Consider the following 26,448-nt stretch of genomic DNA (forward strand, 5'->3'; position numbering starts at 1 on the left):
GAAACTTAGGCATTGGGAGCTAGAGAAGTGGCTCAGTGAATACAAGTGCTTACTGCTCTTACAGAGGACAGAGGTTCGGTTCCCAGCACCTACATGGCAGCTCACAACTGCCTGTAAGTTCAGTTCCAAGAGATCATATGCCCAGTTCTGGCCTCTGTGGGATCCTGCACACATGTGGTGCAAACACATATACACATAAACAATCTTTTTAAAAAGAAATTCAGGTATAAGTTAATCATATTTATTTTTTACAGTAATGAAAATGAGACATAACTCTCAGGACACTATCTCTTTGGAAATTAACTATATGAGGCACCAAGCAAGGAGATCTTGCGGCTGCTACTCTGACAGTGTGTTGCTAGAGTCTTAGTGCCTAGCATATCTATCTCCCAACACAAGGAACTGTGTTGAATGACTGTGCAAACAGAGAGGCAGAGGGAAAGCTGTCAATGAAGATATCAACCACGGGCTGGAGAGAGGCTCAGCAGTAAGAGCACTTACTGCTCTTGCAGAGAATCCAGGTTCAGTTCCCAGAATCCAAATGGCGGTAACTTAAAACCATCCATCACTCCAGTCCGAGGGAATCTGACAACCTCTTCTGGCTTCACTGCACACCAGGCATACATGTAGTACACGTGCATACATGTAGCCAAAACACTCATTCACAAAAAATATAAATTTAATAATAATAATAATAATAAAACACGTCAACTATGACTAAAGAAGACAGCAAAATGTTAGTGGTGAAAGCCTTGTTCTGGACTTCCTAAAAAGAAGCAGAAAGGTTTCAGAGGGTAGTGAGCGTTTCTGTTCAGGTCCTGTGCACTACACAATCTTGGTCATAGTTTTCCCCCCAGGATCTAAAACATAAAATGGTCAGACCTACTTTAGTGCATTATCTAGTTACTGTGTTAAGAATAAACCTAGACACCAGCAATAAAGGAGCAGTCTGTCCCTGAATTATGCTTCCCTTTGGCTTTTGACAGGAAGTCTGGTTATAAGAACTGACATTCAGGCATTAACTGACTGGAGAACTTCTACCCACAGCGAGTCTGTAAAGAGTCTAAGCACTCCTGGGTTTCCCAGCTAGAAGGCACAAGGCAGTATTCCCACGCTAAGGAAACGCTGTTCAAGAAAGACCTTCAATGCACTCCGATACTTGGAACTGCTTACTAGTCCTCTCCAGCTGCTACAGAGATGAACTTTGTGTTACTTCTTCACCACTGAGTCACATCATCTGATTTCCTAATCATCTAAGTTTACAGAATTTAGATTAGCCAATGCCACATCAAGGTATAAAGAGATAAATATGGTATATAAAGCAACTAAACTACTTTCCTTCAGTTGGGTATTTGCCCTTTCTCAAAGGAACACTGTCCAATATCATGATATAATATATCCTAACAAAGTTCATGTACATATTGGCTATGTCTACAGTGATAACTATTGGAATGCAGTAACATGCATGATTAGAAAATTTAAGTTGGGCACTGGAGAGATGGCTCAGCAGTTAAGAGCAGTGGCTGCCCTTTCAGAGTCCTGAGTTCAATTCCCAGCAACCACATGGTGGCTCACAACCATCTGTAGCGGGATCTGATGCCCTTATCTGGCAAGAAAGGAAAAGAAAAGTTTTTCTTTTTGCCAGGATGGCAACAGAAATAAAAGAGATAATTCCAAGGGGACTAATTTTTTAGATTACTGTGTAACCATATAAAGGAATTCTGATGAGCCCTTGCTTTTAAAAAAAATGAATTCCTAAGTAAATGATCCACAAAATTATCTTACTTTTAGTTTCATAATTTTATGATTTCAACACTTAAAATGGACAGCATTAAACTTCAAGTCTATTAGCTAAAGATCCCCAAAGTAAGGCATGATAGCACTCCCTTTTAGTCTCAGCATTCAAGAGGTAGGTGGATGTGTTTAAGGATAACCTGGACTACACAGTAAGTCCCAGGCCAGCCAGGGGTACACACTGAGATCCTGCCTAAAAATAAACAAACGAGTTGTTTCAAAAGTGACAGTTAGGTAAGCACTCTCCCCCTGCTCAGGAAATACTATTATCTCACAATCTGATTATTAACTTGTCACCTGAAGCTCTGCCATGTATCTGCACTTTGACAGTCTCCTGGCTGTTCAGGTCAACTGCGTCACATACAGTGTCTCTATCTTTATCCAGTTCTACTTCAGACTCTGTTTTATTGATCTTGTTGCACATCTTCTCTTTCTGCCAGTCCTTGGCCATCTCCAGGTCGTCGGCATCCTGGATGAGCATCGTGGTCTCATTGCTGTCCTCAGCGAAGCCTTTGGAGCCATTCTCATTCTCCGCTTTCTCACTGCTGCTGCAAGATTCGCAGGACTGAAAGTCCACATCCGACTGGCTCTTCTCCTCCTCCACTGCTTCCTCAGAGGTCAGTGTTTGAGGGTCTTCCTCTATTTCCATGACCTGCTCCTTCAACTCCTCATGAAGCAGATCCATCAAACAGCGAAGGAATTCCTGGGCATCCTGCAGATCAACAACAACCACATTATGAGTATAGAGCAAACGCTTGTGGAGCCTACGACAGAAACGACACGGGTAGAATTGTACATCCGTAGCCCTCACTCAGCAGAGCTGCAACACACTGCATTCCAAACGCAAGGCAAACAAAGCGATGCTTTGGGAAGAAACTGGATGAAACAGAAAATAAGAATTTTCCTCAGCTGATAACTAGAATTCAGAAATACATCCTAAAATAAATATTATGGGGAAGTAGAAAGAGACAAGATCTCCTGAGTAAACCGGGAGCATGGGGACCTTGGGAGAGGGCTGAAGGGGAGGAGAGAAGCAGGGAGGAGAGAAGAGAAAAATGTAGAGCTCAGTAAAAAAAATCAATAAAAAAATTAATAAAAATAATAAATATTATGTAAGTTGGTTTAAGTTAGAGCTTTTCCCATCCATACATTGTGTCTTAAAGAAAAATTCTTTATCGGGCACTAGTGGATAATCCCAGTACTTGGGAGGCAGAGGCAGGTGGATCTCTGTGAGCTCAAGACTAGCCTGGTCTATAGAGTGAGTTCCAGGGTAGCCAGGGCTACACAGAGAAAACCTGTCTCAAAAAACTGGAAAAGAAAAAAGAAAAAAAATTCTTGATGAATCCTAAGAACGTGTTGATAATATAGATTCCTGAGCTGCGAGGATGGCTCAATCAAGCATGACCATTCGCTACACGTGCACCACACACACACACACACACACACACACACACACACACACACACACACACAAATAATGTTAAATAAAACAAGTTCCTGGCCCACTACCTGCAGCACTAGATTATAATCTCCAGAGATTCGGAAATTTATATGGGAAAAGTTAGTAGAAAAAAAGGAACAGTTTGAGAAAAGAGGAATGTGTAAGGACCAGCTATAAATTCTCAAGGTACTAAAGAAACTACGATAACTGAAGCTGCCCTATGACAGCAGGAAAGGACACAGAGTTAGAAGGTGCAACACAGTGGTGAAACACATGCCTGGCATCCAACAGGCCCTGCAGCCATTCACTGGATCCACAGAAATGCAAAAACACACAGCCAGGTGTGGTGTGGCACCTCTGCAGCCCCAGCTCGCGAGTAGAGAAGAGGAGGAACCCAAGGTCATCTTCAGCTAAACAGAAAGGCCAAGACCACCCAGGGCTATAGAAGACCCTGTCACTAAAGCCCCAACTCTACAGACACAAGGGAGCAATGCTCAGAAAGGTAAATGGAGAAATAACAAAGGAAAATAACATTTTCTACTTTTAAAGATTATTAAAGTGGAGGCTCAGCAGTTAAGAGCACTTGTTCTTGCAGAGGACCTGGGTTCAGTTCCCAGCACCCACATGATGAGGCTCATGGGCCCTTGTAACTTCAATCTCAGGATATCTGGTGCCATCTTCTGGCCTCTGTCGGCACCAGGCACACATAGTGAACATGCGTACATACACACAGGCAAAACATTCATACAAATAATGTAGGGATAAGTCCCGCCCCTTGGGGGGCGTGTTCGCCTGGGGCTAATGTTTGCCTATAAATTTGGTGAGCATGCTCCCAGCCGTCCCTTCTGCTTTCCTGGTCTCCGCGGGAACGGTGGTTCTGTAAGTCTATTTCTACATTAAAGCTATATATATATATATTGTTACAATCTGTCTGCATTCGTTTACGCCGTTACATTTTGGCATCCAACGTCGGGCTATTTTGCCCCCAACTCAAGCGGGTAGCCCGCTAGCTAACACAGCACCCTCCTGGGTGCTGTTTTTTAGTTCGTGACTCGGACCCCAGAGCCGAGTCTGAGACACACTCGGCCACACAGGCCCTTCCTGCCCCCCCTGCTCACCAGAGCAATTAACCCCTCCCTGCCTGCCTTGGCTAAGTTTGATACATTTGATTATGGCACTGAAGCATGGGTAGAAGAAGCAATTTCCAATGGTAAAAGGAGACACCAGAATAACAAATGTTTTAATTGTGGCAAAATGGGTCATATGAAAAGGAATTGTAGACAACGGATTTTCAGAAATAATAATAATAATAATGCATCTTTCAGAAATAATAATAATAATGCATCTTCTAGAAATAACAGGAATAGAAGGACTAAGCCTTCAGGTTTATGTAGAAGATGTGGAAAAGGCAGACATTGGACAAATGAATGCAGGTCTACAAGAGATAGACAAGGCAACCTGGTACAGACGGGAAATGTGAGAGGGGGGCTTCACAGGCCCCCATGGCAAACATGGTTCAGTCATTTCCAGTTTCTGCAGAGAACGTGCCTCGTCAGGACAATTAGGAAGCCCCATGCCTACTGTTACAAGCAATAATGATCAGAAAGATAAGTTACGTGTGTTTTGGCAAACTTCTATAAATGATCAAAGACCTAAACTGAGAGTGTGTGTAAATGGCATTTTTATTACTGGCCTGCTAGACACAGGTGCTGATGTAAATATCATTACCCCAGAATCTTGGCATCCGTATTGGCCTCTTCAGAATGTAAATGTTCAGCTCCTGGGAATTGGAACCCTATCTCGAGTAAGGCAGAGCACGAGATGGGTTGAATGTATAGGGCCAGAGGGACAAATAGGAAAATTAAGGCCATATGTAGCCAATATCACAATGAATTTATGGGGTCGTGACCTATTACAACAATGGAATACCGAAATTAACATTCCTGCTACTTCTAGAGCTTATATTTCTGAGAATAATATTAAAAGATATTACAAACAGAGAAAACTGGCCATTCGGGCTGTACAAGAACAAGCAATTGATGTCCCTTCAGAGATACCAACAGCCTTGCCTCTAAAATGGTTGACTGAGAAACCAATATGGACAAAGCAATGGCCTTTAGCTGAGGAAAAGTTATAGGCTTTAGAACAGCTGGTACAAGAACAATTAGATGCTGGACATATAGAAGAATCTACCAGCCCTTGGAATTCTCCTGTATTTGTGGTTAAGAAAAAATCAGGTAAATGGAGAATGGTGACAGATCTCAGGGCCATCAACAAGGTTATTCAACCTATGGGCCCTCTGCAATCTGGAATTCCTTTGCCCTCTTTATTACCAAAAGGATGGCCTCTCATAGTTATTGATTTAAAGGATTGTTTTTTCACTATACCTTTGCAAAAAGAAGATAGAGAAAAATTTGCCTTCACAGTGCCTACTTATAACAATTCTCAACCTTCGAGGAGGTACCACTGGACCGTCCTCCCCCAGGGTATGTTAAATAGCCCCTCCCTCTGCTAATATTTTGTGAACCAACCATTGCAAATAATATGCAAGAAATTTCCCAAATCTATAGTATACCATTACATGGACGACATTTTGTTATCCGATTCAAACATGGATACCTTGAACAGACTGTTTGAAGAAATAAAGACACTTTTACCTAAATGGGGATTGCAAATCGCTCCTGAAAAGATTCAGAAGGGAGATTCTGTTAATTATTCAGGTTATAAAATAGGTTTGCAAAAAATTAAGACACAAAAAGCACAAATTAGGAGAGATCGCCTACGGACTCTTAATGACTTTCAAAGACTGTTAGGAGACATTTCCAGTCTACGACCAGCTATTGGAATAACACCTGATCTAATAATTCATTTGAACAAAACCTTGGATGGTGATAAAGATTTAAACAGTTCCAGAGAATTAACAGCTGAAGCAGAAAAGGAACTGACAGTGATTGAGGAAAAATTACAACAGGCACATGTGGACAGGGTGAATCCAGAGCTCGATTGTATTCTTGTCATATTACCATCAAAAATTTCTCCTACAGGAATTTTAATGCAGAGAGATGATATTATTTTGGAATGGATCTTTTTACCACATAAACCAAGTAAGAAACTGAAAACTTATGTGGAAAAAGTCTCTGAGTTAATTATAAAAGGCAAGCTGAGACTTCGTCAACTAGCAGGCATAGACCCAGTAGAAATTATAGTGCCTTTCACTGCTGATGAACTAAAGAAATTATGGGAAGATAATGAACCATGGCAAAGAGCTTGTGCTAATTTTTTGGGAGACATTAATAACAACTATCTAAAATGCAAGAGGCTTAACTTCATAAAGAGAACTTCTTGGATTCTTCCTTGAATAGTCCATGATGCTCCAATAACTGGAGCCTAAACATTCTATACTGATGCCAATAAATCAGGGAAGGCAGGTTACAAATCAGAAGACTTGGGTAAGGTGGAACAAAGTCCGTATAATTCTGTCCAGAAGGCGGAATTATATGCCATTCTTATGGTGCTAAGGGACTTTAAAGAACCTATTAATATAGTCACTGATTCACAATATGCAGAAAGAGTTATTTTACATATTGAAACTGCTGAATTTATACCTGATGATACAGAACTAACCTCATTGTTTATCCAGGTTCAAGATTTGATCAGGAACAGGCCTTGCCCTATGTACTTAACACACATCCGATCCCATACGGGTCTGCCAGGTCCTCTAGCACAAGGTAATGCAGAAATTGATCGATTATTGATTGGTAGTGTGCTACAAGCCTCTGAATTTCATAAAAAAACATCATGTTAATAGCAAAGGTTTGAAGAAAGAGTTTTCAATTACATGGCAACAAGCTAAGGAGATTGTAAAGAAATGCCCTACTTGCTCTTTCTATAACCAAACGCCACTGCCTGCAGGGGCTAATCCAAAGGGCACCAAAAGGAATGAAATCTGGCAGATGGATGTGTTCCACTTTGCAGAATTTGGCAAATTAAAATATGTTCATCACACCATTGACACTTATTCAGGCTTTCAGTGGGCAACTGCTTTAAGTTCAGAAAAAGCTGATTCAGTAATCACTCATTTATTAGAAGTCATGGCTATCATGGGTATACCTACACAAATAAAGACGGATAATGGTCCTGCTTATGTTTCTAGGAAAATGAAACGGTTTTTTGATTATTACAATATCAAGCATGTTACAGGTATACCATACAATCCTACAGGTCAAGCAGTCATAGAAAGATCAAATCGAACTATAAAGGATATGTTGAACAAACAGAAAGGGGTGGAAAACACCCCTAGAAATAGGTTACATAATGCTTTGTTAACCTTGAATTTTCTCAATGCTAATGAGAAGGGAACAACAGCTGCAGAAAGACATTGGATAATGGAAAAGTCTACTGAACTAAATCAACCAGTTTATTTCAAGGATGTGCTGACCTCACAATGGAAGCCAGGAGATGTGCAGCGTTGGGGAAGGGGTTTTGCTCTTCTCTCCACAGGTGAGGAAAAATTGTGGATACCGTCAAAATTAATAAAGGTTCGGTTTGAAGAAGAGAAGCCACTTGGAAAAGATAAATAGCAATTCATTCACAAGGATGGTGAGCATACTGATGGTAAGAAATACAGATAGGTTGGGGGCAGGGTTCTTTTCTTATCTCCATAGGAAAATACTCATCTTCAAAGAAATTAAGGGACCCTGAATATTTAATTACTGATGGATGGACACATTTTTGTAAGTATTAATTATATATATATATATGTCTTATTAAACATTTCTTTATAAATATGTAGAGCTGGTTTTGAAGTTGGACTCTGGCTCAGTCCCTCTCCAATTCCAAGCCTGTTAATAAGAGAAAAACCCAGAGTTTCTGGAGTTTCTGTCTCATGTCAAGAGCCATGATATGGGACAGAAAGAAATATGAGTTTAGAAAACATCTTTGCTTTTCTCCATATCTATCATACTTTTCATTGAATATATCTATCATGCCTTTCATTGAATATATATATATGTATGTCTATATGATTAATGTTTAAGTTTTTCACAATGAACAATGAGTTTTTCCTGAAGTGACATTTGAAGTTTCCAGGAAGAAGATGGGGCCCCACAACAACAACTCTACCTGGTTGATATGACGTCATGATACTGATAGCGCTACTACAAGACCTGTTTTGGATACCAGCTGCACAAGACGATCCCAACTTGGTTAGCTGAAATGGTGCACATCTTGTACAACATTCTGGCCAGACCTCCACAAAATACTCAGAGACTATTTGCAATTTTAAAAGACATTGATCTTGAAATTTAACCATCATTTTACTTTCACAGGATCCCCCAGAAAGAACGTCGCCCCCATAACATCTGGAAGTAATTCTAGAGGACGACGTCCCCTCTCCCAGTAAAGTTTACCCCTGGGTTTAGGGACATCATTTAGGGGTTGGGAGGTTGGGGGAGGAATTTTATAAGCTCAGGGATCATTTTGAAAAAAAAAAAGAGGGAATGATGGGATAATAGATTTATAATTGTGAGTTACTGCTTTTAGACAAATATATTGGTATCGATTCTTGTATATTGATACAAAGTTAAATTATATTGACTATTGTATGCATGCATGTTTCTATCTCTGTTTAAAACATTTTTTATGTATTGACATATATTGTATTGATAAATATATATTGTATATATTTACCATATTGCAGTGTACATTTCTACCTCTGATTAAGATACTTATATAATGTTTGTGTATTGATATATATTTGTCATATTGCAATGTATATTTGTACAGTGTTTATATTTGGAGGTCATTATCCTCATTTGTTACACAGTTGTTTATTGTCTTGGTCTTTAAGTTAGATAGATATTGAGAATTATATAGATAAATAGTCATCTAAGTTTGTCATTTATAATTAGACTAATCAGGTTCTCTACATATATAGAGATTATACTCAGTATAGATAGATAATCTTCAACCTCTTCAAAGAGCTGTAGAAAATGGCCTTTAATCTAACTCAGAGTTTCATGATAGTGAGACACAATTGCTCCTGGCAACACCGCTCTATTCCCGAGAGAATGTTGAGCACCAAAGACACTCCACCTGGAGCCTTTCTATTTGGCAGAACTGGCCTTTGGGCAAAGAAATGCCCATACCTCAACCACTGACAGAGATACAGAGCGTGCATCAATGGATAAATCAGGACTGTCATATCCTGCCAAGACAGGGTAAGATAGTTTTGAAAAGTTCCTTGCCTTTAATAATGGTATGTCAGTTATGTTAGGCCTTAGCCAAAGTTGGTTGACTCAACATTGCAAATGAGACTTTGGGTGATTGCCCAGGTAGTCAATTGTCTCTGTCAATTGTTGCACATTTTGGATACATCTCGTTTGTTGAGTAGTGTTTATTCCCTTCTCAGATCTTTGACGGAGTTGAAGATTATATAATTGTAGTTACTCTCTACATTATTTGGACTCCTTGAGATAGAATGTTTAGCAAAGCTTTTGTTCTCAATATTGTTTGTTATATTTATTATTTGTTGTTATCGTATATAGTTGTATTTGGTTTGGTTCTGTCTTATTTAGACAAAAAGGGGAGATGTAGGGATAAGTCCAGCCCCTTGGGGGGCGTGTTTGCCTCGGGCTAATGTTTGCCTATAAATTTGGCGAGTGTGCTCCCAGCTGTCCCTTCTGCTTTCCTGGTCTCCGCGGGAACAGTGGTTCTGTAAGTCTATTTCACCATTAAAGCTGTATATATATTTTTACAATCTGTCTGCATTCGTTTACGCCGTTACAAAATAAAATAAACCTTAAAAAGAGTAAGGCTCTTTAAAGGAATAACTAACCTGCTGAGAATAGCCTCGGAAAGTTGGGTTCACAGTTTTAATTCCCTGGAACAGATTAGCAGGCACAACAGATCCCGGCCTTAAAAAGAAACAGTTTTAAATAGAAATTTTTGTAGGTTTCTTTTCATTTTTTCATAATTTTATTACTCTCACATTGCACAGTATTTTTTCAAAAATACAACTTCTAAACAGTGCTAAAAGAAAATTAACATAGTACATCATATAATCACCAATATTACCACTATGCGTAGACACAGGACACAGGCAGCTGGCGAGGCCTACTCTGCCTGTTGTGCCCACAGTCTGGGGAGGCTTTGCAGCACCGTGACCACGCATCTCAGCGAGAGGAACTGCAGCTCATGGATCAGCAGCTGACACTGATGGCCACAGCGCCTCATCTGCATTTCAGTTTCAAATCTAACCCCTGACCTAAGTCAAACCGCATTCCCACACTTTCTCAGCCCCCCAAACAGATCTGCACTCTTTCCATATTTATATATTGATTTTTAAGGATAATTATAGTAAGTACATACCTGCTCTTGTGCCACAATTCTGTCATTAGCTTGAGATAACTTTTACAAATTGCTGGCTTCTTATCTGTTCTAACCAGTCCTCCACAATCAAGAAAGAACTGCGTCAAAGGTGGGCTAGTTTAAGAGAGAGGAAAATATTAGAGTGGAATCAAAGCTGAATTCTCACTCATTTCTAGTTGCCCAGTGAACCGACAGCACACGCCAGCCTCTACCTGTCTGGCAGTCAGCCCTTTGCATTCATAAGCCAAACCACTCACGTGTGGAGTCACCAAGTCAGAGACCCAATTCCTCTACTAAAAGCCTTGCCTGGTTGCTGGTTAGGAGTCTCCACTGGGGTTGCCATCATAGATTCCTGGGGGTTTCCACCTCGTCCCGAAAATGCCCAATGCCAAGCATTTCTCTCAGTGCTCCTACTCCATCCTCCTTCTCCCCCACATGACCCCTTCTGTTCCCAGCCCCACCTGCCCCATCCACCCATGAACTCTATTTTCCCTTCCCCGCATGTCACTCAGCCTCTCTGAGTCTGTGGATTGTAGCATGGCTATCCTTTACTCTATGGCCAATGGCCAATGACGAGTGAGCACATACCATGTTTGTCTTTCTCATGTGTTATTGTTAACTCTGACTGGGTTACCTCAGTCAGGATGATTTCTTCCAGTTCTATCCATTTGCCTGCAAATTTCATGTTATGTTTTCCAACAGCTGAGCAATACTCCATTGTGTAAATATGCCACATTTTCTTTATCCATTCCTCTGTTGAGGAATACCCAGGTTGTTTGCAAGTTCTGGCTATTATAACTAAAGCCACAATGAACATGGTTGAGCAAGTGTCCTTGTGCTTGGCTGACGCATCTTTTGACTATATGCCCAAGACTGGTATAGCTGGTCTTGAGGTAAATCGGTTCCCAATTTTCTGAGAAACTGCTACATTGATTTCCAAAGTGGCTGTACAAGATTGCACTCCCATCAGGAGTGTTCCCTTTGCTCCACATCCTCCCCAGCATGAGCTGTCATTTGTGTTTTTGATCTTAGCCATTCTGACAAACATTCAGATGGAATTTCAGAATCATATTGATTTGTATTTCCCTGATATCTAAGGATGTTGAACATTTTTTAAGTGTTTCTTAGCCATTTGAGATTCCTTTGCTGAGAATTCTGTTTAAATCTGTAACCCATTTTTAATTGGATTATTTGAGGTTTTTGATTATTTAGTTTCCTGAGTTCATTATATATTTTGGAAATCAGCCCTCTGTCTGGATGTGGGGTTGGTAAAAATCTTTTTCCATTCTGTAAGCTGCCATTTTGTCCTTTTGATGGTTTCCTTTGCCTTACAGAAGCTTTTCAGTTTCAAGGGGTTTGATTTACTAATTGTTGATCTTAGTGCCTATAAGATTGGTGTTCTTTTCAGGAAGCTGTCTCCTTTGCCAATGTGTTCAGTCCCTCACTTTCTCTTCTGCCAGGTTCACTGTATCTGGTTGTATATTGAGGTCTCTGATCTACTTGGACTTGAGTTTTGTGCAGGGTGGTAATTATCTATTTGCATTCTGTTACATGCAGACATCCAGTTAGACCAGCACCATTTGTTGAAGATGCTATCTTTTATCCGTTGTATATTTCTGGCTTCTTTATTAAAATCAGGTGTCCATAGGTATATGGATTTACATCTGGGTCTTTGATTTAATTCCATGATCAACGTATGTTTTTATGCCAATATCATGTGTTTTTTTATTATTCAAGTAGAGCTTGAAATCAGGGATGGTGATACCTCCAGAAGTTCTTTTATTGTACAGGACTGTTTTAGTTATCCTGGGCTTTTTGTTTTTCCATATAAAACTGAGTATTGTTCTTTTGAGGTCAAGATCTTTCTAGGTCACTCTAGCTGACCTGGAACTCACTAAGGAGACCTCTGCTTTCTAAATGCTGGGATAAAAATGCTTGAATCACAAAAACCAATCTCTTTTTTGTTTTTGTTTCCGATTTTAGGAGAGTCTTGAAATTGGATGTCGCTGCACGAACCTGTAGTTCCAGCACTTAGGAGACAGGAGCGGGAAGAACACCATGAGTCCAAACCTAGCCTGAGCTACAGAGAGAAGTCCTATCTGAAGAAAACAAGGAAGGAAGGAGGCATGGAAACCGGCCGAGAAGGACTGAGATGCTGAGGAAAAGAGAAAGAAATGGTGGGAGGGGAGGAGGGAGTCCTATGTAGCTAAAGCTGGCTTCATGCTCATGACCACTCTGCCTCAGTCTCCTCCTGCTTACACTAAATGCAGACATGCACCATGTCAGCTGCCCTCATTCCTAAACAAATCAACCAATGTATTCTTCTACTATCCCTCTCATGCAACTTGTTTTTAATTAGTAATCTTTTGGTTCTCAGGTACCATGGTTCTCCATAACTCTGATTCTTTGATTTTTCTTCTCTTTTAAATACACTCTTCTCTTGGATCATTTTGAATCCCTACCAATATACCAGTGATGGCCAAATTCGTATAACATCAGCCTCCAGTCATCTTATCTCAACTGAATTTATATGCCCAAACTGACAGTTGTCATGACATTTTAAAGTTAACATGCTCAAAATCTTACTTTCAAGTGAACTTGAATTATTATTATTATTATTTTATTGTTACAATCTCCTACATTCTTGTTTCCATCAGCATTGTGCATATGAAAGAGAACAGGAAGAAAAAACCCAGAGTCAGCAGTTAAGAAGCCTTGCTGCTTCTCCAGAGGACCCAGTTCTAATTCCTAGCCCCAACATGGAACCTCAGAACCACCTCTAGTTCCTGGGGGTCCAATGTCCTTCTCTGGACTCTGTGGGAACCAGGCATGAACATGGTGTACTGACATACAGTGTAGGTAAAACACTTGCACACATAAAATACAAAATTAAGCATAAAACAGTTCCTTCATCATATGATTCTATTATTAATTCATATCTCCTCCTTTCCCTGTTTACTCTAATCATATCCTAGCAACCATCGCTTCTCCTAAAAACTATCTTTCTCCAATGCATGCACTCCAAGATTGTGCAAGACACCATTATTCTTACCTGGACTACTGCAAATCTTGTTTTCCCAAATTAAACATTTTTCTATAATCGCCTGCAATCCACTATCTGCATGGCGACCAGTGCTATAAAACAGATTACTACCCTGCAGTAAAAGGACTTTGGTGGTCTCCTACCACACCAAAGGCTTCAATTTTAATGTAGACTGCACATGGAACTATGTAATCACTTCTCAATTACTATGTGTGCCACACAGAGTTTTTCCAGGTTCTCATTGCTAAGCTCTTTCCCAAGGCTGCTGCTTACAAACTCAGGCTGTGCTTCGACAATGCCAGTCACTGGTTCTAAATTCCACCCTGACTCAAGCCATCAACAATAATCACTCAGTCTATGCCACAGACAAGGAGAGAAAAACAACCGCTCTATTCACAGGATCCCACACAGAAATATCTAAAACACTTTAATAAGGTTTCTAACCTAAAAAATGATCTCAGTATTTGATAAGTGTAGGCTCCTTGTTTTCTGTACAAAAATACACTTGCCACAGACATCATCCAGTAGAGCAGCAGGCTTAAGACCCTAAGTTTAAAGCCAAGCTCTGCAAAAAGCAACACGAATACTTTGCTCAAGGACATAGTCCTGGAAGTCTAAACGAGGATCATCTCCTTAGAAAACTACAGGTATATTCTGGGTAAGTTTATAGATGCCTGTAATTCAAGGTTATCCTCAGCTATAGTGTTCCAGGCCAACCTGGGCTAAAGACACTCTCAAAAGAAAAACAACATAACAAACTTAGTTGCATACACAGCAATCCCACTGGGACTACAGGTGTCCTCACCCAGGTTCTTGCCTCTCTGCTCTGGAAGTTAGTCACCTACTGTAGCAACAAGCTAAGAAATCTGTATCGGTCTCACTACTTACCAGTTAGAAAGAGCCTGGAGAGCTGCATTCATATAACAAGTATTTCCGATGTTTTTTAGACCTGTAAGGCCTATGAAGAAAGAACAACTATAAGTCACCATTCAAGAAGGCATTAATGACATAAATATCTGAGCTTTTATTGAGAATGACTTCAAAAGTTAAGCTACAGAAATGGGTTAAAATCTGCTTACTGGTAGAGCATGTGCCTACAGTGTACACAGTCCTGAACTCAATGCCTTGTGCACACAAACACACACACACATGCGCATGCGTGCACATACACACAGAGGGGACAACAACAAAGAAAGAACACTAACAAAACATGGAAATACAAGACAACAGTCTGAATAACTCAGAGGTCAGGCTTCTAAAAATCTTTCACTAAACAAAATTTTTGGTTTTTCGAGACAGGGTTTCTCTGTGGCGTTGGAGCCTGTCCTTGAACTAGCTGGCCTCGAACTCACAGAGATCCGCCTGCCTCTTTCAAGTGCTGGGATTAAACTTGTGTGCAACTACGCCTGGCTTAACAATACATTTTAAAAAAAAATTTTGAGTTAATATTACAATTTTCATTCCTCCCAAAGCCCAAGAGGAGACTGACCTGATGATGCCAGCCCTCCCAGCAGCTCCCTTCCAAGGCTGTATCTTTAGATCTTCTATGTGTGCTCTGTCTTCATCAGTTTATCTCATCATTAAAAGAGAAACCGTCAGTGTGGATGCTAACTCAGAAGCAAAGCGTGTACTCAACATTGTGAGCCCCTGAGATCAAGTTCTAACACACACTGGAGCAACAGCAAATACTTCAAAGATAGAATTACAAGCCAACCATGGTGGTGCATGCCTTTAATCCCAGCACTAGAGAGGCAGAGGCAAGTGGATCTCTGTGAGTTCAAGGCCACCCCAGTCTACATAACAAGTTCCAGGACAGCCAGAGCTACATAACAGAAAGAACCTGTCTCAAAAAAAAAAAGCAAAAGAACAACAACCATAAGAAAGTAAAATTCTAGGACGAACGATGCAGCTCAGGGAAAGGTGATTGTTTGCTATGCACACAAGTCCTATGTTCTAAGAACTAGCAGGAAAATCAAGGTTCACATTAAAGATTCTGAGCCTCAAAAATATGGAAAATACTGACAATCTAGGAGCTGAAATTCTAGGGCAAGAGGTCCACTGGAATCTCCTGATTCTTTTTCCAAATGAATGCTGCCCCCTTGAAAATTCTATTCTTTTCTTTTCTTTCTTTTTTGGTGGGTGGAAGTAAAATTGAGTGGCTCAGGGCTGACCTCAGCCTCCTGAGAGTTCAGGTTCCACAGTCCGGCTTTCCGTAGGCAGCCTGCTAGGGCAATACCTTCACATCAGCCCAGCAATCACTGGCAGGTAAAAACTCAAAAATAGGTTGGGAACAAAAGGCAAGACTAGCAAAAGGTGGCGTCAGCTGTGACAAAGTGACACTGGACAAACCAAGCCTGCACGACCTGCGAACGCAAGGTCGCAAGGCCACACTTCTCAGACCTCAGGGAACAGCCGTGCCACAGAGGATTGCTGACAGAGGAGCCTTACCTCTCGCCTTCAGCTCATCTTCTTCTTCTATTTCTATATCCAGGTCTTCAAATACAGCAACCAGAGGGGTTTTCAGTGTTGTATTGCTGGGTATTTTAAAATCCTTAATAACAAAAAGACATAACACATTTGAATAAATTCTTACAATATCAAAACACACTTTAATTTTAACTTATATAACATCTACACTGCAAAACTGTTAAAAGATATTAAAACAAACTGGTCAGCATGGTGGCACATGCCTGTTACCCTAGAACTCACGAAGCAGAGACAAAAGGATAAGGGGTGCAGACAGTCCTGGCTGGTAGTAAGTTAGAAGCCATTCTGGGCTACATGAGACCCTGCTCAAAAAGCAACCATAACAGCAGGGTTGGAAAGATGGCTTCGTGCTAAGAGCAAGAGGACCTAATTTGATCCCCAGCATCTACATTGGGTTCTAAACTGTCTAGACTCTTGTTCTGGGGATCTGATGCCTCTCTTAGAGTCCTTTGGCATCTGCGTTTACTTATGCACACACCTTCACATGGACACACATCCAAATAATTTAAAGAATTAAAAAAATAACATAACAATGATAAAGATAGAACCCTAAGAGTTTATGGCATTAGCAATTATTATAAAATTTGTATTTATATTTTACAGAAAGAAAATATCTACAAAACCATGCTTTTTTTGCTTGTTTGTTTGTTTTCAAGACAAGGTTTCTCTGTAGCTTAGGAGCCTGTCCTGGAACTAGCTCTTGTAGACCAGGCTGGCCTCGAACTCACAGAGATCTGCCTGCCTCTGCCTTCTGAGTGCTGGGATTAAAGGCATGCGCTGCCACCACCCAGCCAAAATCATGCTTTTTTATTTTTAATTACATATTTTCAGATCTATGTGAGAATGTGTGTATGTGAGAATAGGTGCAGGGTGGGCCAGACCCCCTGGAGCTGGAGTTACAGGCAGTTTTGAGTTACCCAGTAGAGGCACTAGGAACCAAATTCAGGTCCTCTGTGAGAGCAATGTGTGCTCTTAACCAGAGATGCTTTTCTAGTTCCCCAAAAACATTTTATAAATGGCATTTCTGAATGCAAGCTCAAGAACTAATTTTATGTAAATTAGTGGTGGATGCCTTGTCTTTTCTGATTCTGTAACTTCTACAGAAACAAAGGACATGGCAGAGGAGCCCATCCACAGACCCACTGTTTCTCTGGGCATCACTGTGCTTGCCAGACATGCACATGTAACCACAAACATGGCACAGACCTCTGCAAACCAGAGTCCTCCATCTGCACAAACCTGTCTGTTGAGTCTCCTGGTCCTGTTGCTAACTAAGTTTTGGCATCTCTACTCGTTTCCACTGATAACAGCGAGTAGCAGGCTGCCAAGGGGAGAGAACGGGGGAGAAGCTGTATTCACTCAGCTGCAGACCTCTCTCCCTTCCTAGGAAGACCTTACCGCCTTCCTAGATTCCGATATGCAGAAAGAGCTAACTAATTTTTTAAAAGCTATATGGAAACCTACTACTCTGTAGTTAATTTTTAAAAAATTTTTTAAAGGAACTTGAACACAGGCACTATGCGTAGGTTATTAATGAAAATCTAGCACCTGATATGGAATATCCCTTCCAACCTTTCCTTAAATACTTTTACAAGTGATAGGTGTTTTCCACCTCAAATCCCACCCTTACCTCCCGTTCACTCTGCGCTAAACAAGAGCAAAGTAAGGCATGAGTGCTCCATTTGGCTTTAAAAGTACAAGTAAGATACTCAGGCCTGCTTCGTAAATTCCAACTGCACAAATTCTGAAATGATTTCCTGAACATATATTATCTAAACTCAGATTACCTGGACAGTGTTGTCTTGTGTTTGTTGAGGTTGTCTTACATGAGGCAATGAAGGAGGACTCCCCAATTTTCTATCCAAAAATACTTCTTTGCTGCAAGCGTAACACCACACTCGAAGAGTGGTGAGGTTCACAGTCAGATAATGCTTGGTCTCCTACACAGCTCACAGGAGAGAAAATGTGCTTGAGAATGACTCTGCAAAGGAACCCAAAATGAACCCCAGCCTCTGGCGAGCAACAGTCTACTCAGAACAGCTAATCTAGAACACACACATAAACACATCAAAAAATTGTACAGAGTAACTGTAGACGCTTACATAGGAACAACACCTAACCTACTCTCCAAGTTATTCTAGCATCTGTTCCCCTCATTCATAAGACGAAGATAAACACAGTGGTGGAAGCTCCTCAGCTCTGCATCAGCAAAGGAGAGCAGAAGGAAACAGTATAGGCGGTACAGCGACACTGCTGGAATCCCAGCAGCCAAAGGATCACGTGCTCAAGATCATCTCCACTGCACAGCGGATCTAAGCCCCGCCCGGGCTACAGAACATTTTTTAGGGAGTTGGGAGTGCTAGTTTGTTTAATCTAGGAGAACAGAACTACAAAGGAACACACATTATTTAAATGGAAGCACAATACAACTCAAGCAACAGTTGGTCAATAGCCTTTCTCAGAGGGAGCTTTGTGTGAGGGCTTAGCGCACAGAATATACAAGATATGATTGGCTGATTTCTCAATTTTCTAAGGGACGGCCATAGAAAGTACCACTTCCAATGCACAGGTAAGAAACTGTATAATGTTGCCTAAGACTGCAAACATTGGTTGAGACTAGCTGCTGCAGATTATCAGTGGGCATCTAAAGAGAGCATTCATTAGAGAAACTTAGGTTAGAGTGGAAGATCTATCTAACAGATCTGAGATTCACGTCAGAGTCACATGGGAAGTGCCACACAACGGGAGCGATGTCAACAGCACTCAGTCAGAATGGTGTGTAGAGCAGGGGAAAGGGCAAGAGCTGGATTGCGAGGAAGGGAGTCAGGCAGTTAAACCTGCACTGGGCAGCAAGACAGCTCAGCAGGAAAAAGCACTTGGTACAAGCTTGACAACCTGAGATCAAATCTACAACCTACAGAGGAAGGGCATCCTCTGACCCCCACGCATGGAGTGGCACACACACGCCTCCAACACACACTAATAAAAATTAACTTTAAAATGAACAGAAACCTACACATCTACACTAACTTCTACCTCCATGTCTGATACTACACCTGTAATCTCCACACACATCCATGTATGCTTACTTCTTTTATCAATACTCAACTACAGTCATGTGTTAATGCTGATTTTCTCAAAACCCCACCCTCTGACCTTTCACTGAGAACAAGCAAAGTTTTAGTGAATGTATTTTCTAAAAAGCAAGAACTCTAGGCTGGTGTGCTGTCACATCTGTGGTGTGACACACAGGAGACAAAGGGAGGATTCCAGCTTCCAGGCCAGGTTGGGCTAGGCTACACAGAAGCCTCGCAGGCGCCGTCACAGTCTGAACTAATGTCACACGGACTCTCCGCTCCCGCAAGCTCTTCTGAAAACGCTCGTGCGCGGCCAGGATTCGGCTCAGTGCTCACCCAGTGCACGCTCGGCTTAGGCACAGCCCCAACAGTGCCATGCAGCCCATCACCACGTAAATACCTGTGAGTGCATGGTGCTGTGGTCGACCTGTGACTCGCCGCAGCCCACGTAGGAACACCTGTTCTGTAAAGAAAAGGCGCACATGTTATCACAGACGCACCGAGTTTACAAACAGCATGACAACAGTCCCACTTAAGTTCTGATTTTATGTTTTAATTCTATAATTACTTCCCAAAGTTAGATAACGTAACTACAAGGTATCAACCACAAAGACCAGACTAAGTATTTCAAAACTGAAAATTATCCCAACTTCAATAAAAAGTAAAGATAAAATATCTGAGTGGTTTACTAAACTCTACAAACACACCTGAATTAAAATCCATCCAAAGTTTAAACCTTAATTTTTTGTTATTATTTTAAAAGTATACTCACATAAAATTCTTTAATGTATCAAAAATTGTGATTAATATGTATAAATTTACAAGAGCAAACTTTTCAGGAAAACCATACAAACATATACATACTTCCAAGCATGCCCACAGATTGGGTCCTCTGACTTTGCAGTCCTGACAAGCTCCCTAGGAGAGTAAACACAGGAGATATTTGCTATGTCAGAGAAAACATACACAGTTCACAATAGCAATACATGAGTTTTAAATTTGACATGAGTGTTCTATTACTTTACTTAAATTTGTATTAAAGAGGAAAGTGAGTATGTTTTTTTTTTAAGGATGATTACAATATAACTTACATGAGATTTTTGTATCAAATCCTCTTTTGTTATTTCACCAACTGAATCCAAATGTGGACAATGATTTCGGAAAGTCGTCATTTTCTTACACTTTTTTCCCTGTTTTTCAAGGTTTTCCAAATCAAGCAATACCTACAGGAAAAGTGACCCAAAAATTAATCACAAAATGTTAACAAGCTAAAAATGATTAAAGCAAAAGATGAAATAAGAAACATACACACTCGCCCTGCAAAGCACGTGTAGCCGCACCTGGGGCTGGTGACTGACTAGGAAGGGGAAGACTGACTCAAAACCCTGTCCTCGACTCACACACACACACCGCAGCAATGTGTACCTAAACACACACGTGACACACACATACACACACGCTCACACACGCAGATAAAATATTGTAAAAATTTTAAGAATTTGAAAAATTATTAACTACACTGTGGACTTCAACTTAAACACTTGCTAACATTCTTATTCTTTTTTTTTGGTTTTTTTTTTTGGTTTTTCGAGACAGGGTTTCTCTGTGGTTTTGGAGCCTGTCCCGGAACTAGCTCTTGTAGACCAGGCTGGCCTCGAACTCCCAGAGATCCACCTGCCTCTGCCTCCCGAGTGCTGGGATTAAAGGCGTGCACCACCACCGCCTGGCTCTCTTCTCTCCTTTTTATACCTAAGTACATGCACTGCCAGACAAGAGGGGAAAACTGGATTCAACTGCTCTTTTACCTTAACTACAAAAGTAAACAAATATATAAAATAATGGGTTTTAGTATGGAACAACATACGGTATAGAACAGTGATCCCAACTGAATGAAAACGAGACAGAATTCTACGATTACGCCCCATGAGCCTGGAGAGACGTCCAGAATTCAGAGCAGCGAGGGTGAACCACTAACAGGCCAGGCAGTCTCAGAGGTGAAGGGCCTTGAACGCACAGAGATTCATCTGTCTCGGCCTCCCTGAGGCCACCACCACCAGGCTTTTTGTTTGATTTTTGAGACAAGGTTTCATTATGTAGCCCCAATCAGCCTGGAACACATTACATTAGACAGGCTGTGTTCCATCCAGTTCAGAGCCTCTCATGCCTCTGAGTCTGTGTTACCCCAGCTAGCTGTATCTTTAAAAAATAACAAAGTAGAAGACACTCAGCATTGGACTCTGGTCTCTACTTGTACACACACAAGCATAAAAGAACCCTTAGAAACTAAACTTTATAAAAGGCTGAGGTTTTTTATTTTTGGTTGGTTTGGTTTTACAAGCCCAGAGCCTTGTACATGCTGGTCAGGTGCTCTATCAGTAAACTGGAACCCCAGCCTGCAAGGGCTGGTTCTTTTGCTTTATTTTTGTTTTTCAAGACAGGGTCTCTCTGTATAACAACCCTGGCTGTCCTGGAACTAGCTCTGTAGACCAGAAGGGCTCTGAACTCACTAAGATTCACCTGCCTCTGCCTCCCAAGTGCTGGGATTAAAGGTGTGCGCCACCACTACCCAGCAAAGGGCTCGCTTTTAAAAACAGATTTTGGCTTTGGGGGAGCCTAGGCAGTTTGGATGCTCACCTTACTAAACCTGGATGGAGGTGGGCGGTCCTTGGACTTCCCACAGGTCAGGGAACCCTGATTGCTCTTTGAGCTGATGAGGGAGAGGGTCTTGATCGGGGGAGGGGGAGGGAAATGGGAGGCGGTGGCGGGGAGGAGGCAGAAATCCTTAATAAATAAATAAATTTAAAAAAAAACAGATTTTGCAACAAGATTCTTTTCCAAAGGGACTGTAACAATGTCTACTCCACTAAAAAGTAAGACCTCCTTCTGACACAATTTTCTCTACACATGATCAAGGTGTGGCACACGCAGGCAAAGGACAGAGCCAGCTCAGCCTTCGCCTGATCATTCAACTGCACAATTTAAAATGCTGATGACCTCTTCTGTCTTCCTAGTACAGAATAGAGCATCTCCCAGATGATGAAGCATGGGAATACAGCTGTAATTGAAACCCATTTCAAGTTTTCTGTGATATAAAACCTGGGTTCTACATAGGACAGAAAATGTGGCATCTGGTTTTCGGAGTCTACCTTATTTTATTTAACATGGTGACTTTCAGTCCATCCATTTGTCTACAAGTGACATAACTTCATCCTTTTTCATGGGTGAATAAAACTACATCGTGTATATATGCCACATTCTCTTTACCCACTCATTTGTTGGTTCCACACTCGACTACGATGACTAGAGCCTCAGTAGCCATAGACGTGCAAGCGCCTATGCGATGTGCTGGCTTAGATCCCTTCAAGTACAGAGCCAGCAGGGCGCAGCTGGACACCATCCCGATTTCCACCGCGGACACAGCGTACCCCACCAGCAGCACCCCTCCCCGTTCTCCGCAGCATGTGTCCCTGTCTTCTTGAGGCCAGCCGCTCTGCTTGTCAGCAGTCTGAACACAGCTTTAACTGGCATTTCCCTGGTAATGCAGCATGTTCATGTTGAGCATTCCTTTCAAATATTTACTGGCCATCTGTAGTTCTGCTTTTGAGAATTGTCTGTTTTCTGGTTAGTTTACTGGATGATTGCTTGGGGGAACATTTAACTTTTGGGTTCTTCATAAATTCTAGCACTTATCTTCGATGCTCAGTTGACAACACATTTTCCTCTCTTCCTGTAATCCTATCTCTTCACTCTTCAAGTTCCTGAACGTTTCAGCATTTCTTTGCTGTCATTTCCTGTTCTTACTTAGGGTTGTATTGGTTTTAATGTGTATGTGTGACTGTATACCAGTGTGTGTAAGTGCTGGTGTACGGAGACTAGGCCAGGCGTCTGTTCCCCTAGTGCTGGAGCTGCACTTGACTGGACCCCTGGGAACTGCACCTAGCTCCTCTGGAAGAGCCGCCCAGTCCACCTAGGCTCCGCCAGAGCCTCAGGTGTCTTCTGAAAACTGGTCTTGCTAAACTTTATCCAGTACCTCTCAGGAGACTTGCAGCTTGCCATTTCTTGCTTTATTTGCTGATATCATCTATGATCAGATCTGGTAAGCAATGATCCCTATGCTGGGCAACACTTTCCACTGAGCCAAACAAGGTGGCTAGCCCGTTCCTTCCTATGTACACCCACTGGATAATACTACACTACCCACTCTGTGTTTCGTGTGTGGGTAGCATTTTTCAGAGATAAGAGCATGTCAGACAGTATTCGTGGAGCAGCATCTCCAGCAGGGGACAGAGGGTTTTCCTCATGATGACGATGTCTTAAGTGAAAACCATCTGTTATTCTGCTGCTTTCAAAGACAAATTCCTTTTGACATTGAAGATTCTGTTTCGCTTTGGTTTCGGTTTTTCTGAAACAGGATCTTGCCATATAGCCTTGGCTGGTCTGGAACTCACTCTGTAAACAAGGCTGGCCTTGAACTCAGAGATTGATCAGCTTCTGCCCCCCAAGAGCTGCAGTTAAAGGCATGTACCACCATGCCCAGCCTTTTCAGTCCCTTCAAGATAACTTGTTAATTCAAATTTTTAGCTCATGGATCAGTTTTACTCATTTTGACACACACCTGTAGCAGCAATCACAAGAGACCAAGGTAGAATGATTACTTGAGCCCAGATCTGAAAGACAATTTGGACAACAGGGTCAGATTTGGCCACAATAAAAAATTAAAATCTGGGGCTAGAGAGATGGCATAGACATTAAGGTATTTATTGGTCTTGCAGAGGGCCTGCATTCAGTTTCCAAAACCTACATGGTACCTCAAAACTATCTGTAACTCTAGATGCAGGGCTCTGAACCCTCTTCTGGACTCCTCAAGCACCAGGTACAAACATGGTTCACATATGTACATGCAGGCAAAACACTAATACACAAAATAAAAATTTTTTAATAAAATATGCTAGGCTTGGTGCTACATGTCTATAATCTAGTTCTCAGGAGATGGAGGAAGGAGAATTGGAAGTTCGAGGCCAGCCTGGGAAACACAGTAGACCTTGTCTTAAACAAAATAGGAAAGAAAGGAAGAGGGGAAAAAGGGAAAGAAACAAGAAGGAAACAAAAAACAAGCTATACATTTCTCTTAAGGATTTCTGCTGTCTGCTAGTGGAATGGGAAGGTTCTCAAGGCTGCCTCAGAGAAAATAAAGGAGTGGGGACTGAAAAGGAACTTCTTTTTTTTTTAATATTTATTTATTATGTATACAATATTCTGTCTGTGTGTATGCCTGAAGGCCAGAAGAGGGCACCAGACCTCTTTACAGATGGTTGTGAGCTACCATGCGGCTGCTGGGAATTGAACTCAGGACCTTTGGAAGAGCAGGCAATGCTCTTAACCACTGAGCCATCTCTCCAGCCCCCTGAAAAGGAACTTCTAAAATGGGCTTTCCCCTTAAGGAAAAGAGAAAAAAAGAAAAAAACAAAACTAAACAGAAGGCCTTCTGTATTCCTGTTACCTAGCTTTAGTAAGTTGTTTCAATTTGGCAACAAAATGATCCTTTTAAGGATGTGTTGGTTATAGTGTATTCAGATGCAGTTACAACAACTAAATCCTTTAGCTCAACTTCTAAAGAACACACAAAAACGGCTGGGCAGTAGTAGTGGTGCGTACTTTTAATCCCAGCACTCGGGAGGCAGAGGCAGGCGGATCTCTGTTCGAGGCCAGCCTGATCTACAAGAGGTAGCCCTAGGACAGGCTCCAAAGTTTCAGAGAAACCTTGTCTTAAAAACAAACAAAACAAAACAAAAAACACACCAGAAGAAAAAAAAAGCATGACTACTCCCAACCCTGAAGACTTGAGTTCAGCTGCAGTGACCCGCATGGTGGGCGGAAAGAACCAACTCCTCAGCTGACCTCTGACCTCCACAAAGGCACTGCAGCACATGCCCGCACACCCACAAAATAAAACATCAAAACAGATTTTAAAGCTGATTCTTGTACTTCATACAAATACCCTATGGAGCAAACCCTTCACACCTGTGTGAAGCTCCACAGTTCACGCAAGCAGTCCCGAAACATCCAAATCATCCTTAACTTCTTATTTTTAAAAAGTGAGTAAAATCTCTAGTCTCTCTTCCTAGAAATACCTGTCTAATTAGAATGTCCAGTTAGTGAGAGTCTAGGTCTATTAAGAGCATAGTCTCCGTTAAAGGGTGGTGGTGACACACCTCTAATCCCAGCACGTGGGAGGCAGAGGCAGTTGGATCTCTGTGAGTTTGAGGCCAGCCTGGTCTACAGAGTGAGTTCTGGGACAGTCAGGGCTACACAGAGAGAAACCCTGCCTCGGGGGGAAAAAAGTCTCCTATTTTTACATCTGTGGAATCCATTTCTAACACTGCCACAATTATTCAGACCAAAGCTTAGCTTCAAGATACCAACCCTCACTCCAAACAAAAATCCTTTGAGATCTGTCAATATAAAGCAGTATTTCCTACAAAGAAAAAACTCTGTCAGCTATGACACCTATGAACAACAGTGGCCAGCACACAGTGACTGTGGGCGCAGCAGTGGTGCGCACACCTTGGCAATAACCAACTGCTCTCACTGGACTTCAGAGCCATGCAGGAAGGAAATCATGCCTGGTTCTGGAAACCCAGCCTGATTACCTGGGCCTAGTAAGTCAAGCATCTTGGGGAACCTACAAATACCACTTTACTAAACCAGCCTAACTCCTAACTACATTGTAAATGTGTGTCCTCACACCCTAAGACAAATGCAGTCCTCACCCTTCGTCAGGGAAGCTCCTCTCTGCAACAGAGACCATTACAGAAAACTACAACCAATCAAAATGCAGAGTTGTGGGGCCCAGCTCCAACTGACATGCCTATAAAATAACTCTGTACATAAGGTTCAGGGAACATTGCATAAGATGGGGTGGGAAGACTGTATGAGCCAAAGGACCAGATGCTTTTCTGTGAGACTGTGTCTCCTAGTAACATCAGAAGTGATAGTCTCATGAGCATGACTGACTAAATAAGCATGAGAAACTATAGACTGGAGAAAACCCACAAGACCTCAACGTTGCTAAAGAACTAGGGCACCTAAGAACTGTTGAGAGAGAGAGAGAGAGAGAGAGAGAGAGAGAGAGAGAGAGAGAGAGAGAGACTTCCCCAGGGCAGAGCATGCCAGCTGGTCATCCACTACCAAGTAAGTGATCAACCATGAAAACGTTCATACAAGTAACTCAGCAGATT

At 41.6% G+C, this 26,448-nt stretch overlaps 1 protein-coding gene across 3 annotated transcripts in view; it reads right to left on the bottom strand.

Moving 5' to 3' along the window:
* Usp33 (ubiquitin specific peptidase 33) overlaps positions 1–26,448 on the bottom strand; it is a 56,962-nt gene that overhangs the window by 25,108 nt on the left and 5,406 nt on the right. For 2 of the 3 annotated variants that reach the window (XM_075981047.1, XM_075981049.1), the window contains exons 2-10: positions 20,302–20,433; positions 20,075–20,128; positions 19,611–19,673; positions 17,921–18,073; positions 16,095–16,197; positions 14,535–14,604; positions 10,604–10,717; positions 10,071–10,149; positions 2,092–2,506 (exon numbers count right to left, since the gene is read on the bottom strand). In XM_075981047.1, the coding sequence (XP_075837162.1) occupies positions 2,092–2,506; positions 10,071–10,149; positions 10,604–10,717; positions 14,535–14,604; positions 16,095–16,197; positions 17,921–18,073; positions 19,611–19,673; positions 20,075–20,128; positions 20,302–20,382 (1,132 nt within the window). In that variant the 5' untranslated portion in view covers positions 20,383–20,433. Of the gene's footprint in view, positions 1–2,091; positions 2,507–10,070; positions 10,150–10,603; positions 10,718–14,534; positions 14,605–16,094; positions 16,198–17,920; positions 18,082–19,610; positions 19,674–20,074; positions 20,129–20,301; positions 20,434–26,448 lie in introns of all 3 variants that reach the window. The other variant, XM_075981050.1, reaches the window with a different exon arrangement.

The sequence above is a fragment of the Microtus pennsylvanicus genome, chromosome 7 (genome assembly GCF_037038515.1).
Source record: "Microtus pennsylvanicus isolate mMicPen1 chromosome 7, mMicPen1.hap1, whole genome shotgun sequence".
Lineage (NCBI taxonomy): Eukaryota > Metazoa > Chordata > Mammalia > Rodentia > Cricetidae > Microtus > Microtus pennsylvanicus.